General features: G+C 43.3%; 1 protein-coding gene across 1 annotated transcript; it reads left to right on the top strand.

Moving 5' to 3' along the window:
- On the top strand, positions 1–16,188 carry LOC139379078 (CAAX prenyl protease 2-like). The gene is made up of 8 exons (XM_071121848.1): positions 1–337; positions 6,834–6,936; positions 7,285–7,368; positions 7,453–7,531; positions 7,630–7,797; positions 9,678–9,749; positions 9,896–9,958; positions 11,196–16,188. The coding sequence occupies exons 1-8, from the start codon at positions 168–170 to the stop codon at positions 11,423–11,425; spliced, it is 969 nt and encodes a 322-aa protein (XP_070977949.1). The 5' UTR covers positions 1–167; the 3' UTR covers positions 11,426–16,188.
- Positions 16,189–16,471: the final 283 nt, after the last annotated feature.

A 16,471-nucleotide genomic window follows, 5' to 3' on the forward strand; every position in this document is an offset into this window, starting at 1 on the left:
ACGTTAAATTACAGCGCCCAGGATATGTTATTTGAGCGAGCAAGAACTGACATTTTTCTCAGCTCGCGTTTATGAATATTTTTTCACCAATTAAGGTGGCCAGGGAATTATCACACCACTGAATAATATCTTTGTCCAAACACAACCATTGACTCTGTACCCTCGCCATGGTAGAGGATGACGATTTAACGCCAAATGTTATGTCAAACCAAATGTGGAGCAGCAATGGCGAGTTTGTCCCTCCTGACGGAATATGTTGGGTGTCTGTTCTGTCATGTTTGCTGCTTGCCTGCTCCTACGTTGGGAGCTTATACGTGTGGAGAAGTGATTTGCCAAGGTAAGCCTCGTATTTCTTTGCTATTTTTATTCGTAGAAGATTCTACAGACATACGGAAGTGGTAGTTTGCCAGCTTTTCGGTGGATAACTACCTAGCACGGCTTTCGTGCAGGGCAATTCCATGGTAACGGAATTACGCTGAATCTCCGTTGTTTCACTTAAATGTATGCCAAACCAAAAACATCGATTTCAAAGTTGAACAAGCCATACTACTCTGAACAATTTCAACAAAAAAAGCCCGAAGGCCAGCAGATGGAGTTATTGAGGCGTTTACATATAATTAGTGGATTTTCTAAATCATACTGGAAATGTACCTATTTTCTTTTAAATAATTCGTCATTTAGTTACAGTCTAAAGCACTTATCAGAGAGACCTGCCTCGATTCTGCTCTTTCTTCTGCTAACAAATGGGGAAATGATTAAATTCAGAATTGCCATCACTACTGGTAAAATGCTAGCTCAGAAAAGATGATCCAAGCAGATGGATATTATTGTTGATATTAACAGGCTGAGCAATCAACTTGATTTAAATGAAGATGAAAAAGCAGCGCTTTCTAAATGCTAATGTGATCTGGATGACATGTATAACAATTAGTCACAGAGTGCGTGTTGGCAGGTACCTAGTGTTTAGCACGTTGGGCCATTAACCGAAAGGTTGCTAGATCGAATCCCCGAGCTGACAAGGTTGTTGTTCTGCCCCTGAACAAGGCAGTTAACCCACTGTTCCCAGGCCATCATTGTAAATAAGAATTTGTTATTTTAACTGACTTGTCTAGTTAAATAAAGTTTTTAAAAAGGGTGCCTTGATCAAAGGCCAAATGGATTGAAAAAGGTGACCCTCCCCCTTATTTCTTTAATTTGGAGAAGAGTAGGCAGACTAGTATTACATCCATTTATCTGATTATCTTGAAGTGATTAATAAGAAAATACTCTTTCTACAGTTCACTATATCAATCACATCTTTCAGAAGGCAACTTGGATTCATTTTTTGAATCAGTTAATAACTCTGCCTATAGAAGAAAGGTTTAAGAAACTTGTGATTCTGATATAGATATTATGGAGTTGGACCAAGCCATTAAACAAATGCCTATAGGTCAATCTCCTGGACCGGATGGTCTGACTCCTGAATTCTATTGACATTTTTGGCCTGATATTAGAAAGCAATTTTTTTCTAACTACAAAGAGGTTATTGCTAATGCTATCTTATCTCCTTCTTTGAGACGGGGACAAATAGTTCTTATACCCAAACCAAAGAAGAACTCTCTTTACCTGGACAATTGGAGACAAATCACGTTGTTGGCAACTGACTATAAGTTACTGGCCCATGCCTGCTAACTGCTAGCTTGCTAACCCGGTCTGCCTACTGCTAGCTAGCCTGCCCGGTCTGCTAACTGCTAGCCCCTGCTAACTGCTTGCTTGCAAACCCGGTCTGCTAACTGCTAGCCCCTGCTATCTGATAGCTTGTCTGCCACGGTCTGCTAACTGCTAGCTAGCCTGCCCGGTCTGCTAACTGCTAGCCCCTGCTAACTGCTAGCTTGCTAACCCGGTCTGCTAACTGCTAGCTAGCCTGCCCGGTCTGCTAACTGCTAGCCCCTGCTAACTGCTAGCTTGCTAACCCGGTCTGCTAACTGCTAGCTAGCCTGCCCAGTCTGCTAACTGCTAGCCCCTGCTAACTGCTAGCTTGCTAACCCGGTCTGCTAACTGCTAGCTTGCCTGCCCGGTCTGATAACTGCTAGCCCCTGCTAACTGCTTGCTGCTAGCCCCTGCTATCTGATAGCTTGTCTGCCACGGTCTGCTAACTGCTAGCTTGTTTAGCCCCAGGCCTACTAACTGTTAGCTTGTTAGCATCGGCCTGCTAATTATCTGAATCGCCGTGTCCCCAGTCAGCCTAACCACTCACTGGACCCATATGTTCACTTGGCTACGCATGCCTCTCTAATATCAATATTAGAGAGGCACCTTTCCAGAAACTCTCACTGTTGCTGCTTGCTATAGACCTCCCTCTGCCCCCAGCTGTGCCCTCAATACCATATGTGAATTGATTGCCCCCCATCTATCTTCTGAGCTCGCGCTACTAGGTGACCTAAACTGGGACATGCATAACACCCCGGTCATCCTACAGTCTAAGCTTGATGCCCTCAATCTCACACAAATTATCAATGAACCTACCTGGTACAACCCCAAATCCGTAAACACGGGCACCCTCATAGATGTCGTCCGTCCTAACTAACTCGCCCTCCAAATTCACCTCTGCTGTTTTCAACCAAGTTCTCAGCGATCACTGCCTCATTGTCTGCATCCGTAATGGGTCTGCGACCAAACGACCACCCCTCATCATATTTGATAGAGCAGTCTGACTGAGCAGTGGTAGGCAGCAGCTGGCTCGTAAGCATTCATTCAAACACCACTTTCCTGCATTTGCCAGCAGCTCTTCGCAATGCTTGAAGCACAGCGCTGTTTATGACTTCAAGCCTATCAACTCCTGAGATTAGGCTGGCAATACTATAGTGCCAATAAGAACATCGACTAGTCAAAGGTATATGAAATACAAATAGTATAGAGAGAAATAGTCCTATAATTTCTATAATAACTACATCCTAAAACTTCTTAACTGTGAATATTGAAGTATCATGTTAAAAGGAACCACCACTATGTTCTGAGCATACATGGCACATATTGCACTTTTACTTTCTTCTCCAACACTTTGTTTTTGAATTATTTAAACCAAATTGAACATGTTTCATTATTTATTTGAGGCTAAATTGATTTTATTGATGTATTATATTAAGTTAAAATAAGTGTTCATTCAGTATTGTTGTAATTGTCATTATTACAAATACATTTTTAAAAATCTGCCGATTTAATCGGTATCAGCTTTTTTTGGTCCTCCAATAATCATTATCTGTATCGGTATTGAAAAATCATAATCGGTCTACCTCTAATATTGACTGACCTTCATGTCTTAAAGTAATGATGGACTGTCGTTTCTCTTTGCTTATTTGAGCTGTTCTTGTCATAATATGGTCTTAGTCTTTTACCAAATAGGGCTATCTTCTGTATACCACCCCTACCTTGTCACAACACAACTGATTGGCTCAAACACATTAAGAAGGAAAGAAATTCCACAAATTACATTTTAACAAGGCACACCTGTTAATTTAAATGCATTCCAGGTGACTACCTCATGAAGCTGACTGCGAGAATGCCAAGAGGTCCTTGTACCTAGCATTGAGCATGGTGGTGACACAGTAAAGAGGCTCAGAGAGAATGCCACCGAATCGCTTGTTATGTGTGGGCAGTTTTGTTGAGCAGGCATTTTAAAGCCATGACCGAGGGTATCACGTCTGCTGCAAACGCAGTTGATTAGCTTATTTCTCGAGTCAGTTGTTCGAATGGAGCTAGGAGTGATCATGTTTCCAAGTATCAAACGTTCTCAAATGCCATTGAAATGGCTGCAGCGGTCTGAGAACCAGCACATTCTTGAGTATGCAATAAGCCTTTCCTCAGTACGAAATCCTTGTCGACCTACTGTGCTGTCAGACTCCGCCTGCTCATGGGGTTGACATCGCTGGTCCAAATGTCAGTCGTGAAGCTAATAGCAGTGACGCCCATAGCAAGTAGCTCATGGATGTGTTTCAGCAATATTGTGTAACTCCAGTTGAGCAATCTGAAAAATAGCGCCTACTTGGTAGTATGTACCGCGAGGTGTTCGACCAGTCGGCTAATACCAACATCACCCACGACAGAGAACGGTTGATTGTCAAGGTAAATTATCTTGGTGTTAATGGATTTCGCCTTTTGAGTTGTCTCGCTGAAATTTTCTTACGCTTTCAAATGACTGCTCGAACTTGAACTTGTTTAGTTGTTGGAAGTGTGCGCTTAGTATTTTTCTGCTTTTGTTCTGTGTAGTGCTGTATTCTTCATGCCGTCATTACGCCATCTACCTACTTTATGCACGTCAGCTTTGACATCGATTTTTCACATCGGCGTTAAACTAGACATTGTGCCGATGTTGGCATTTTTAGCTAATATCGTCCGATTCCGATGTGCATCCCTGGTAACTAGTGTTCCATTATTAAAGATAAACAAGGCAGGCCCTGTTGTGTGGTCAGGTGCCACAAAGAAGGACTTGGGAAAATTACAACTGGCCCAGGACAGCACGGCTGCCTCTTAAATGTACATGTACAGCTAACATGAATAATATACATGTCAATTCATCATGGTTCAATATAAAGGAGAGATTCACTAGCACACAGTTCGAATACCCATGCATACGCCACAACATGCCACCAGAGGTCTCTTCACAGTCACCAAGTCCAGAACAGACTATGGGAGGCGGACAGTACCTCATAGAGCCATGATTTTCTGATGCAAGCAGTATAATCAGATTTAAAGACAGATAAAAATACACCTTATGGAATAGTGAGGTCTGTGAAAAGTCACACACACAGGTACACACACACACACACACACACACACATATACACACACACACACACACAGACAGACAGACTATACACACATGTACATCTGGATAGTGTGTTGTAGGACACTAGTGACCAGAGGGCACACACTTATTGTATTGTGAAATCTGTTGTAAAATGTATTTTAATGTTTAAAAGTTGTAATATAATGTGTATTACTGCCTTAATTTTTTGCTGAATCCAAGAAAGAGTAGCTGCTGCCTTAGCAGGAACTAATGGGGATCTATAATAAACCCCAGGAAGAGTAGCTGCTGCCTTAGCAGGAACTAATGGGGATCCATAATAAACCCAAGAAAGAGTAGCTGCTGCCTTGGCAGGAACTAATGGGGATCCATAATAAACCCCAGGAAGAGTAGCTGCTGCCTTGGCAGGAACTAATGGGGATCCATAATAAACCTCAGGAAGAGTAGCTGCTGCCTTGGCAGGAACTAATGGGGATCCATAATAAACCCCAGGAAGAGTAACTGCTGCCTTGGCAGGAACTAATGGGGATCCATAATAAACCTCAGGAAGAGTAGCTGCTGCCTTGGCAGGAACTAATGGGGATCCATAATAAACCCCAGGAAGAGTAGCTGCTGCCTTGGCAGGAACTAATGGGGATCCATAATAAACCCCAGGAAGAGTAGCTGCTGCCTTGGCAGGAACTAATGGGGATCCATAATAAACCCCAGGAAGAGTAGCTGCTGCCTTGGCAGGAACTAATGGGGATCCATAATAAACCCCAGGAAGAGTAGCTGCTGCCTTGGCAGGAACTAATGGGGATCCATAATAAACCCCAGGAAGAGTAGCTGCTGCCTTGGCAGGAACTAATGGGGATCCATAATAAACACAAATGGTGAGAAGGCGGAATAAAGCGGGGAAAATATGTGTACTTTCTTTATGAAACACCATTTTCCACCACCATGGTAGTGCTAGTCCCAGATGTTGCGTATCGCGTTCAGCCAATCAGGTTGCAGCCACCTTTTTGTTTTGAAACTATCAGACTAGGGGTGGATTATGTAAACCGTTTAAGAACCAAACAGAGCAAACGAAATTGGGAGGGACCTTCCTGAATTTGTCCAATAGAAACTGCTATGTTCATTTTCTGTTTAGAGTGAACAGTGGTGTTTCTGTACTTTACTATTTATATATTTTTACAGATACTTTTACTCAAGTAGACTTTCACTTTTACTTGAGTCATTTTCTATTCAAGATGAACTGAAAGGCTAAAACAAACCATGACATCTTCTAATATTTAAATCTGGTCTACACCTGTTGTATTCAGCACATTTGACAAATAAAATGTGGTTTGATATGTATTTAAAGGTGCAATATGCAGAAATTGCTGGGCTGTTTCCTGGTTGCTAAAATTCAAATAGTTCAACCTAAATTTCAGTTTGTGTCAAAATTGGCAAGTATAGGGTAGAGAATCATTTGTACCTTCTAAACCACTGTGAAATATATATTCCTTAACCAAAAAAATAGTGTTTTTAGTTGTTTGAAGCTGGTGTACAAAACCCAAAGGAAAAGATGCCAAAACTAAACTTAAGAACGGGAAGCATAGAAATAGAACAGATCTACCACTTTTTAGACTGGTTTTCAATGAGAATAAGTGTTGCATACGTTCCCTTTGGACAGTAACATTAAATGACTCAATATCGCCATCTGCTGGCTTCTTGGCTCGTGCAGATGCAAATATCTCCCAAATATTTATTGTTACCAAACCCTTCTGTTTTTATAAAATGTTCAGTGTAAATTGTTAAACTTAGAAATGAATTGTTTGTGTTTGGTTATACATTTTAAATTGAAAATTCTGAGTCTCCGTGTAATTCTGCTACCATGGAATTTCCCTGCAGCAGTCTGCTAGCCTTTCATTATTTGCTGATAAATTAGCAAGTAAACTAAACCAGAGGGCTTGTTTGTTTAGTTTCCTGCTTAACTGCGGTGTTCTTGCTCTTTGAGGGGCTGGTTTGTTTACAAAATGTAATGTTGACACGTGCATCTCCTGTGTGTGCATCACGTGCCTGCTCCCAGGGACCACCCGGCCGTTATCAAGAGGCGCTTCACCAGTGTCCTAATCGTGTCTGCCTTGTCGCCTGTCTTTGTGTGGACATGGAAGGTGTACACTGGTGTGATGGTGAGTCTCTACCCCGCGCTGTCTCAAGTGCCTTTGAATAGCGGTCTGCTGTAGTTTTTATATGGGGAAACGATGGGTTATATTAGCTTAGTGCGTCACATACTCCAATACAGTACAACTACACCATAGCCAGCTTTCCAAGAAACCTCTTGCCCTGGCCTATAATGGACTTGATACATTGCAATCCTTTATCTGGGCACAGATGCATGACACAGTTCCTTTAAGGCTGGGGCACAGGATAACGGTTGATTACAGCCTATTTCCTGGTTTGTTCATGGAGTGTTATGTTATGCTATACACGAGAACATTTCCATGAATTCCATCACTACTTCTCTTGTTCCCCTATAGCCCGGCCCGTCGTTGCTGGCTCTGATGGGCATTCGCTTCGAGGGCCTCATCCCAGCCATCATACTGCCTCTGCTGCTCACCATGGTAACAGACACAACAGACTGTTGTAGATATACTTTTGGTATTGTCTGACCTACAGTTGTTAACCTCTGACCTTTGCTCTGGTAGGTTCTGTTTCTTGGCCCTCTCATCCAACTGGCTATGGACTGCCCCTGGGGCTTCATGGATGGGATACGAGTGGCCCTTGGTGAGAGACTGTCTAGAGATTATTATTTACCCAATATGGTTATCACTGCGTTATTCTGGAGACCATCTCTCTCTCTCCCCCTCCCCCCACTCCAACAGACCCATGGTTCTGGGCTCTGTGCCTCAGGGACATGCGCTGGCTGAGGAACCAGGTGGTGGCCCCTCTGACTGAGGAGCTGGTGTTCAGGGCTTGTATGCTGCCCATGCTGGTACCCTGCGCCAGCCCCTCCACTGCCATGTTGACCTGTCCCCTCTTCTTCGGAGTAGGTGAGTCCCATCAACATGCAGATCTGGTTTGCGTTTAGAAACATCTGCTTGCCTCAACCCCAACTGAATTGAACAAATAATGTATTGGATTTAGCAGCATTTCATAATGTATGTGTCATGTCAGTTAACATGTCTGTGCGAGTCAATACGAACACCATCTGCCATTTTGACCTACATAAATATTGATGCAAAAGCTGTGCTGTACACCAGGGGTGCTACAGCTGCCGCCAACATGTACAGTGCCTTCGGAAAGTATTCAGACCCCTTAACTTTTTCCAATTTTGTTATGTCACAGCCTTATTCTAAAATGGATTTTAAAAATAAAATGATCAGCAATCTATACACAATACCCCATAATGACAAAGCTAAACAGCTTTTTAGAAATGTTTGCTAATTTATTACAAACAAAAAAACGATACCTTATTTACATAAGTATTCAGACCTTTTGCGATGAGACTCGAAATTGATCTCAGGTGCATCCTGTTTCCATTGATCATCCTAGATGTTTCTACAAATTGATTGGAGTCCACCTGTGGTAAATTCAATTGATTGGACATGATTTGGAAAGGCACACACCTGTCTATAAACAAGATTCTCTGGTCTGATGAAACCAAGATTGAACTCTTTGTCCTGAATGCCAAGCATCACGTCTGGAGGAAACCTGGCACCATCCCTATGATGAAGCATGGTGGTAGTGGCAGCATCATACTGTGGGGATGTTTTTCAGTGACAGGGAATGGGAGACAGGATTGAGGTAAAGATGAAGGGAGTAAAGTACAGAGAGATCCTTGATGAAAACCTGTTCCTGAGTTCTCAGGACCTCCGACTGGGGCGACGGTTCGCCTTCCAACAGGACAACATGGGAGTGGCTTCGGGACAAGTCTATGAATGTCCTTGAGTGGCCCACGCAGAGCCCGGACTTCAACCTGATCAAACATCTCTGGAGAGACCTAAAACTAGCTGTGCAGCAACACTCCCCATCCAACCTGACAGTGCTTGAGAGGATCTGCAGAGAAGAATGGGAGAAACTTCCCAATACAGGTGTGCCAAGCTTGTAACGTCATACCCAAGAAGACTCAAGGCTGTAATCGCTGCCAAAGGTGCTTCAACAAAGAACTGAGTAAAGGGTCTGAATACTTATGTAAAACACATGTAATGAATTTTAGAATAAGGCTGTAACCTAACAAAATGTTGAAGTCCAGGGGTCTGAACACTTTCCGAAGGCACTGTAGTTTTGTGTGTCTTGACTAATAATTTTCATGCAAATGGAACACCTGGCATATCAACGTAAAGCGAGAGAGAGAAGCACTCTGCTTTTCTCTACTAGTTTTTGGGCTTCGCTAAACTCATTTAGGTGCTTCGAGCATCTGGACATAAATCCAATCAATTATTATAATTATTGATATTATTATTATGATTATTAGTATTCATAGTATTATTATTAGTATTCATATTTGTATTATTATTATTTATATTATAATTATTCATATAATTATTATTGTTATTGTTCATAATTGTTTTGATTCATATTATTAATATTACAGAAAGGCAGTAGACTTAAACCTCTATTGACCTGATATGTTCTTAATAATATAGGAGCAAACGAGACGATTTTCAGTCAGACCAACTGTCCTCATACAACTGCCGCTGGAAAGCAATGTTTTTTTCTGCCACTAAACAATTATTCATACGAGTTTTAGCTAGATACATTTTCTTTTTTTAAATAATGAACCCGTAGCTCTCACCAGTTTTGCAAAAATGATGCATGTGAATGTGGTAAAGAAAATGTTAATGTACATTAGGATGATGACATTTTTTAAAACTCTGTCCATTATGTTGTATTGTTTTGTCTGGAAACTCTAAAGATGTTGTCTTCACAGCTCACTTTCATCATGTGATTGAACTGCTGCGATTCAGACAGGGCAGTGTGTCTGGGATCTTTCTCGCTGCAGGTAAAGACCAACCGATTAACTTCAGCTTTTCTACTTTGTCTCACATGTGGTATATGGCTCCTGTAGCCTAGCTATGTGTTCTTCTTTTCCACTGACTGTTAAATAGACTGTATTATTAATGGTGTGTGTTAATGTTTGTGTTGCAGTGTTCCAGTTTTCCTACACCGCTGTCTTTGGAGCTTACACTGCCTTCATATTTATCAGAACAGGTGGGTACTAGCTACACTACATGACTGACATGAGGTCTGTCTGGGTCTGTGGGCACTAGCTAGGTCTGTCTGGGTCTGTGGGCACTAGCTAGGTCTGTCTGGGTCTGTGGGCACTAGCTAGGTCTGTGGGTACTAGCTAGGTCTGTCTGGGTCTGTGGGCACTAGCTAGGTCTGTCTGGGTCTGTGGGCACTAGCTAGGTCTGTGGGTACTAGCTAGGTCTGTCTGGGTCTGTGGGCACTAGCTACACTACATGACCTACATGAGGTCTGTCTGGGTCTGTGGGCACTAGCTAGGTCTGTCTGGGTCTGTGGGCACTAGCTAGGTCTGCCTGGGTCTGTGAGCACTAGCTAGGTTGTGCCTAGGTCTGTGAGCACTAGCTAGGTTGTGCCTGGATCTGTGCGAACTAGCTAGGTTGTGCCTGGGTCTGTGAGCACTAGCTAGGTTGTGCCTGGGTCTGTGAGCACTAGCTAGGTTGTGCCTGGGTCTGTGAGCACTAGCTAGGTTGTGCCTGGGTCTGTGAGCACTAGCTAGGTTGTGCCTGGGTCTGTGAGCACTAGCTAGGTTGTGCCTGGGTCTGTGAGCACTAGCTAGGTTGTGCCTGGGTCTGTGAGCACTAGCTAGGTTGTGCCTGGGTCTGTGGGCACTAGCTAGGTTGTGCCTGGGTCTGTGGGCACTAGCTAGGTTGTGCCTGGGTCTGTGGGCACTAGCTAGGTTGTGCCTGGGTCTGTGGGCACTAGCTAGGTTGTGCCTAGGTCTGTGGGCACTAGCTAGGTCTGTCTGGGTCTGTTGACACTAGCTAGGTCTGTGGGCACTAGCTAGGTCTGTGGGCACTAGCTAGGTCTGTCTGGGTCTGTGGGCACTAGCTAGGTCTGTCTGGGTCTGTGGGCACTAGCTAGGTCTGTCTGGGTCTGTGGGCACTAGCTAGGTCTGTCTGGGTCTGTGGGCACTAGCTAGGTCTGTCGGTCTGTGGGCACTAGCTAGGTCTGTCTGGGTCTGTGGGCACTAGCTAGGTCGGTCTGTGGGCACTAGCTAGGTCGGTCTGTGGGCACTAGCTAGGTCGGTCTGTGGGCACTAGCTAGGTCGGTCTGTGGGCACTAGCTAGGTCGGTCTGGGCCTCTTGGCAGATTGGTAGTTGTGTGGGTGCAACCATTTTTGTTACCTTGAATATTTCTATCTACCTAATATTGGTTAATATTTACTGAATTTTTCTAGCTACTCTTTTCTCTCTGTCCTCAGGTCACCTGGTGGGACCGGTGCTGTGCCACTCTTTCTGTAATCACATGGGCTTCCCTGCCCTGAGCACGGCCCTGGAGCACCGCCACCGCCTCACCATCCTCTCCTGCTACCTGCTGGGGGTCCTCCTCTTCCTCCTCCTCCTCTTCCCCCTCACAGACCCCCTCTACTATGGCCTGCCCACCCCCGTCTGCACCCTGGCCTCTGTCCCCAGCTCCCTATGCATCTCCTGATCCCACGCCCACCCACCAAACACACCTCTCTACTTGATGGACCGGTTCGCTGATTCTACCACCCATCAGCAGCCAAAAGGAGGAGCGGTCCAAGTGGTCCTAGCACTAGGGGTGTTTTAGCTCTTCGGTCATGCCTGCTTGGATGGGCTCTCTCTGGGGGGAGGTGGGAAGGGTTATGGCTGTGTCAGGTATGGACATTCAGTACTATCGGCTGTCTATACTATGTATGCTGCTAGGGGCAACAGGGTAACTTAGACAGCCATTCCCTATGTTCAGGTTACATTTGCAGTCAGTCAGTTAGCCAGTCAGTTACTATGTGGTCTGTAGTTTCGACTCAACAAAGGAACCGTATCTGGCCAAGATGTGAGGCGCTGTAGTAGTAAGACATTCTGGTGGTCAATAACGTCAGTGTTTTCATCGGTTCTAGATGCTGAATAACAGTTATTTATTTACACATCTGCATGTTTCTATACTGTGGTGTTTTATTGGTGGGGGATAGTTGGGTTGTTCCAGTTAGGACTGTAGTTGTCCATGATAGTTTAGCCACGGTTCTCAGTCTTCCTCTCAGGCTTTTTAAGACACCAGACGATTGGTGTTTGGCGAGATCACAAAGTGTACAGTCTTTACCCAGCCCCGAATTCAGTCATACACTTGAGTTGTCGCTCATTCCAAGTCATGCCGATAGAAGCCTATAATCCCGAAGCTAACATTACCATTCTTAGGGCCAGGAGTTTTTCCCTGACTATGTGAACCTGATCAGGAAAAACTCTGGGCCCCTATCATTTGCTGCACACAGTTTGGCTCTTTGTTCTTGAACTGCTTCTTTATTTGAGCGATTGAAGGGGGAGGAACCTTATGGTGGGGTGGGATGATGGACAGTTTCCCCCTTAAGGGACTTGGACCCTTGTTAGACTCAGGTGTACTGTAGTCGTATGTATGTAGGTTTGAATGCTATCTAACCACTACGTTGCATGCTGCTACATGTTGCAATATGAATGTCAGACAAGATGACGGGTCTATATTCTTCTACAGATGGACACACAAACACACACACAACAAGCTACAGTGCATTTGGAATGTATTCAGACCCCTTGACTTTTCCCAAATTTTGTTACGTTACAGCCTTATTCTAAAATTGATTAAATAATTTTTCAGCAATCTACACACTGACATGTTTTTTTTAGTTTTTTTTACACATGAATTACAAATTTAAAAAAATGATACCTTATTTACATAAGTATTCAGACCTTTAGCTATGAGATTCGAAATTGATCTCCGGTGCCTCCTGTTTCCATTGATCATCCTAGATGTTTCTACAACTTGATTGGAGTCCACCTGGGGTAAATTCAATTGATTGGACATGATTTGGAAAGGCACACACCTGTCTATATAAGGTCACACAGTTGACAGTGCATGTCAGAGCAAAAGCCAAGCTATGAGGTCGAAGGAATTGTCCGTAGAGCTCCGAGACAGGATTGTGTTGAGGCACAGATTCCTGTGGCATTGAAGGTCCCCAAGAACACATTGGCCTCCTTTTTTTAAATCACCAAGACTCTTCCTAGAGCTGGGCAATTGGGGGAGAAGGGCCTTGGTCAGGGAGGTGACCAAGAACCCGATGGTCACTCTGACATAGCTCCAGAATTCCTCTGTGGAGAAGGGAGAAACTTCCAGGCGGACAACCATCTCTGCAGCACTCCACTATTCAGGCATTTATGGTAGAGTGGCCAGACCGATGCCACTCTTCAGTAAAAGGCACATGACAGCCAACTTGAAGTTTGCCAAAAGGCACATAAATGACTCAGACCATAAGAAACAAGATTCTCTGGTCTGATGAAACCAAGATTGAACTCTTTGTCCTGACTGCCAAGCGTCACGTCTGGAGGAAACCTGGCACCATCCCTACGGTGAAGCATGGTGGTGGTGGCAGCATGCTGTGGGGATGTTTTTCAGTGGCAGGGACTGGAAGACTATTCAGGATTGAGGCAAAGATGAACAGCGCAAAGTACACAGAGATCCTTGATGAAAACCTGCTCCAGAGCACTCAGGACCTCCGACTGGGGCAAAGGTTCACCGTCCAACAGCACAATGATCTTAAGCACAGAGCCAAGACAACGCAGGAGTGGCTTTGGGACAAGTCTGGCCCAGCCAGAGCCCAGACTAGAACCCGATCGAACATCTCTGGGGAGACCTGAAAATAGTTGTGCAGCGACGCTCCCCATCCAACCTGATAGAGTTTGAGAGGATCTGCAGAGAAGAATGGGAGAAACTCCCCAAATACAGGTGTGCCAAGCTTGTAGCGTCATACCCAAGAAGACTTGAGGCTGTAATCGCTGCCAAAGTTGCTTCAACAAAGTACTGAATAAATGGTCTGAATACTTTTGTAAATGTGATATTTAATTTTTAAAACAATTTATTTAGCGAGAAAATTGTACCCTGTTTTTGCTTTGTCATTATGGGGTATTGTGTGTAGATTGATGAGGGGGAATAAAAACAATTGAATCCATTTTAGAATAAGGCTGTAACGTAACAAAATGTGGAAAAAGTTGAGGGTCTGAATACTTTCCAAATGCACTGTATTACCCAAAATAAGGTAATGCACACAGTGTTACATCGCAATGTTTACTCACTCACCGCAAATGATACTTTGCGTTTGTGAAAATACATGTTATTTACTTGACCAGGCTGTGACCATTGTAGTCCATTGCACTATATAGACAGGGTGTAGGTTAGATTCCGGGTGGGTTGTTGATTTTTATAGGGAATTGTAATGGGACCTGGTGTAATGCTATATAACAGTTCCACCTGACTAAAACAGAAGTGTGGTTCATGAACCAGCAGATTGAATCACACTGAATGTATTGCAACGGGATGTCGAGGCAGTTGAAGTCACTGGTCCGATTTATAAACGGACTTCACTGTGTAAATTGGAACCATATCTCTGGAGAGTCCCATGCAGGAGACACTAACATTCACTGACAACTTCACAGATCTTTATCTACCACAGCAGAGGACTGTACTGTATAAGCTATGAAGGAGTTACTTTATGGTTCTTCAGCAATAACTTAGTTGATGGAAAAGGACCAAAATCAGGGAATTATCTGAAATGGGTGTGTATGTGAATTGAAAAAGCTAAAAAGCCACTTCTTGTTGCTTAGAGGTGCTTAGAAATGTCAGAATAATGACCAGCCATTATTTTGAATAGATAGTTTATGTTTGGGCCAACCTCAGATGAGCCATGTATTTCCTAGTTGAAGGTTCAATAGACGTTGTCTTGAATAAACCTGCATGGTGCGTCCAGACCATCTGTAATGACCTGAATTGTACGTCAGAGGGCGCAAGAGTACCATGTCTGGGCGTGCTGCCGTCGTTATGTGAAGCACAGGAACCTGGGACTTTCACACAGGCTGTTCATGGGGTTGTTCTTGACGGGGAGTCATCTGTCACTTGAAAAACCAATCTGTTTTTATTCCGTTTTTTTTCCTCCCACAAGCCTTGATCCAATAGACAGGACGGATATAGGCTTAGAGAAGAGAACGTGGGTTTGAACCTAACACCTTAGTGATACAGATCGGCTAGCTACCTTCGCTCTGTTGAGTAATCTCTCAGATTAATTAAACAAGGACTGTAGGATCTAGCCTCCCTTTTTAGAGTCAAACTCTAAACTCTCTTGATGTCTCCCTCTCACAACCTGCATGTGAATGTTTTGACTTGAGGCACTAGGCACTGGCCTCTCTTAGGCACTGGCCTAATGTCATTTTGGACCAATAACTCAGAGATGACCGTTGTTTCCCCCTACAGTGATGACCGTTGTTTCCCCCTACAGTGATGACCGTTGTTTCCCCCTACAGAGACGAACCATCTGGTTCAGATAGCTGCTAGATTGACTTTGTTGTCGAAATTTACACACACAAATTTATACATGACGAGGCTGTGTCAAATTCTTATTAGGTAGGCTCAGGAGACCGTACATCTACAGATTAATATTGTCAGGAGATTGCACATCTACAGATTAGAGAGAGCTGTTTCATCAATACAATCAAATTTCATCTAACATCTCATTCTCCCACATCATCAACGTTGTCCCCTTTTGGAAAACATATATTTTGTCACTGGCTCGAATTGTCTGAATCCTGCCTTGTCACGGGCTGCTTCTCACCAGAATGTTCTTGTTTTATTTTCCTGATATTGACTTGAATTGAAATGCGTAGGCTACATTTGCAAGGCACTTGGGAGAAACGCTTACTCCCCTTTTCTGCTTGACAACACTTTCACTTTGTCTTTTTACCAGTTTTTTTTCCTCTCTAAAATGTCCGAACCAAACAGTCCCGTCTACAGTACTCTCATACTAGTGACTTCCTGTACATGCATAAAGCGGAGACACAGCGGTGAAGACAGGAATATATATTTTTGCAAGTTAATATGAAGCTCTCTTTTACTAAAATGACCAAACAGAAGAATGATATAGTATTTAAAAGATTTTTCAGAGTAGTTGACTCTGACCTGGTTGTGAAGACAATAAGACGATGCACATGTTTTATATTGGATACCATATTTTGTAATCAAATCTATTTTAGTGACATTGGCTTGAATCTACTGATATGTGTATTTGGGTTTCTGGCCACAGTGTACAATGCACATTTTTTGAGACTTATCAATATTGAACAGACAATGTTTTATAACGACAATCTTTTATGAGATCTTATAGAAATCACACACTGCAAAAAGCTCAAGAATTTGGAAATAAACAAGCTAATTTTATAAAATGTCTCTGGTGTTGTTTTTGATCGTCCTTGTGCCCAATGTTTTACTTTTCACTTAAATCATTTGACTCAATCGTTGAATTCCTGGATCCGTCCTCATTTTTTAATTAATTTATTTTTATTTCACCTTTATTTAACCAGGTGGTGGGCTAGTTGAGAACACCTTTATTTAACCAGGTGGTAGGCTAGTTGAGAACACCTTTATTTAACCAGGTGGTAGGCTAGTTGAGAACACCTTTATTTAACCAGGTAGGAAAGTTGAGAACAAGTTCTCATTTGCAACTGC

This window comes from Oncorhynchus clarkii, chromosome 21, assembly GCF_045791955.1.
Source record: "Oncorhynchus clarkii lewisi isolate Uvic-CL-2024 chromosome 21, UVic_Ocla_1.0, whole genome shotgun sequence".
In the NCBI taxonomy this organism is placed as follows: domain Eukaryota; kingdom Metazoa; phylum Chordata; class Actinopteri; order Salmoniformes; family Salmonidae; genus Oncorhynchus; species Oncorhynchus clarkii.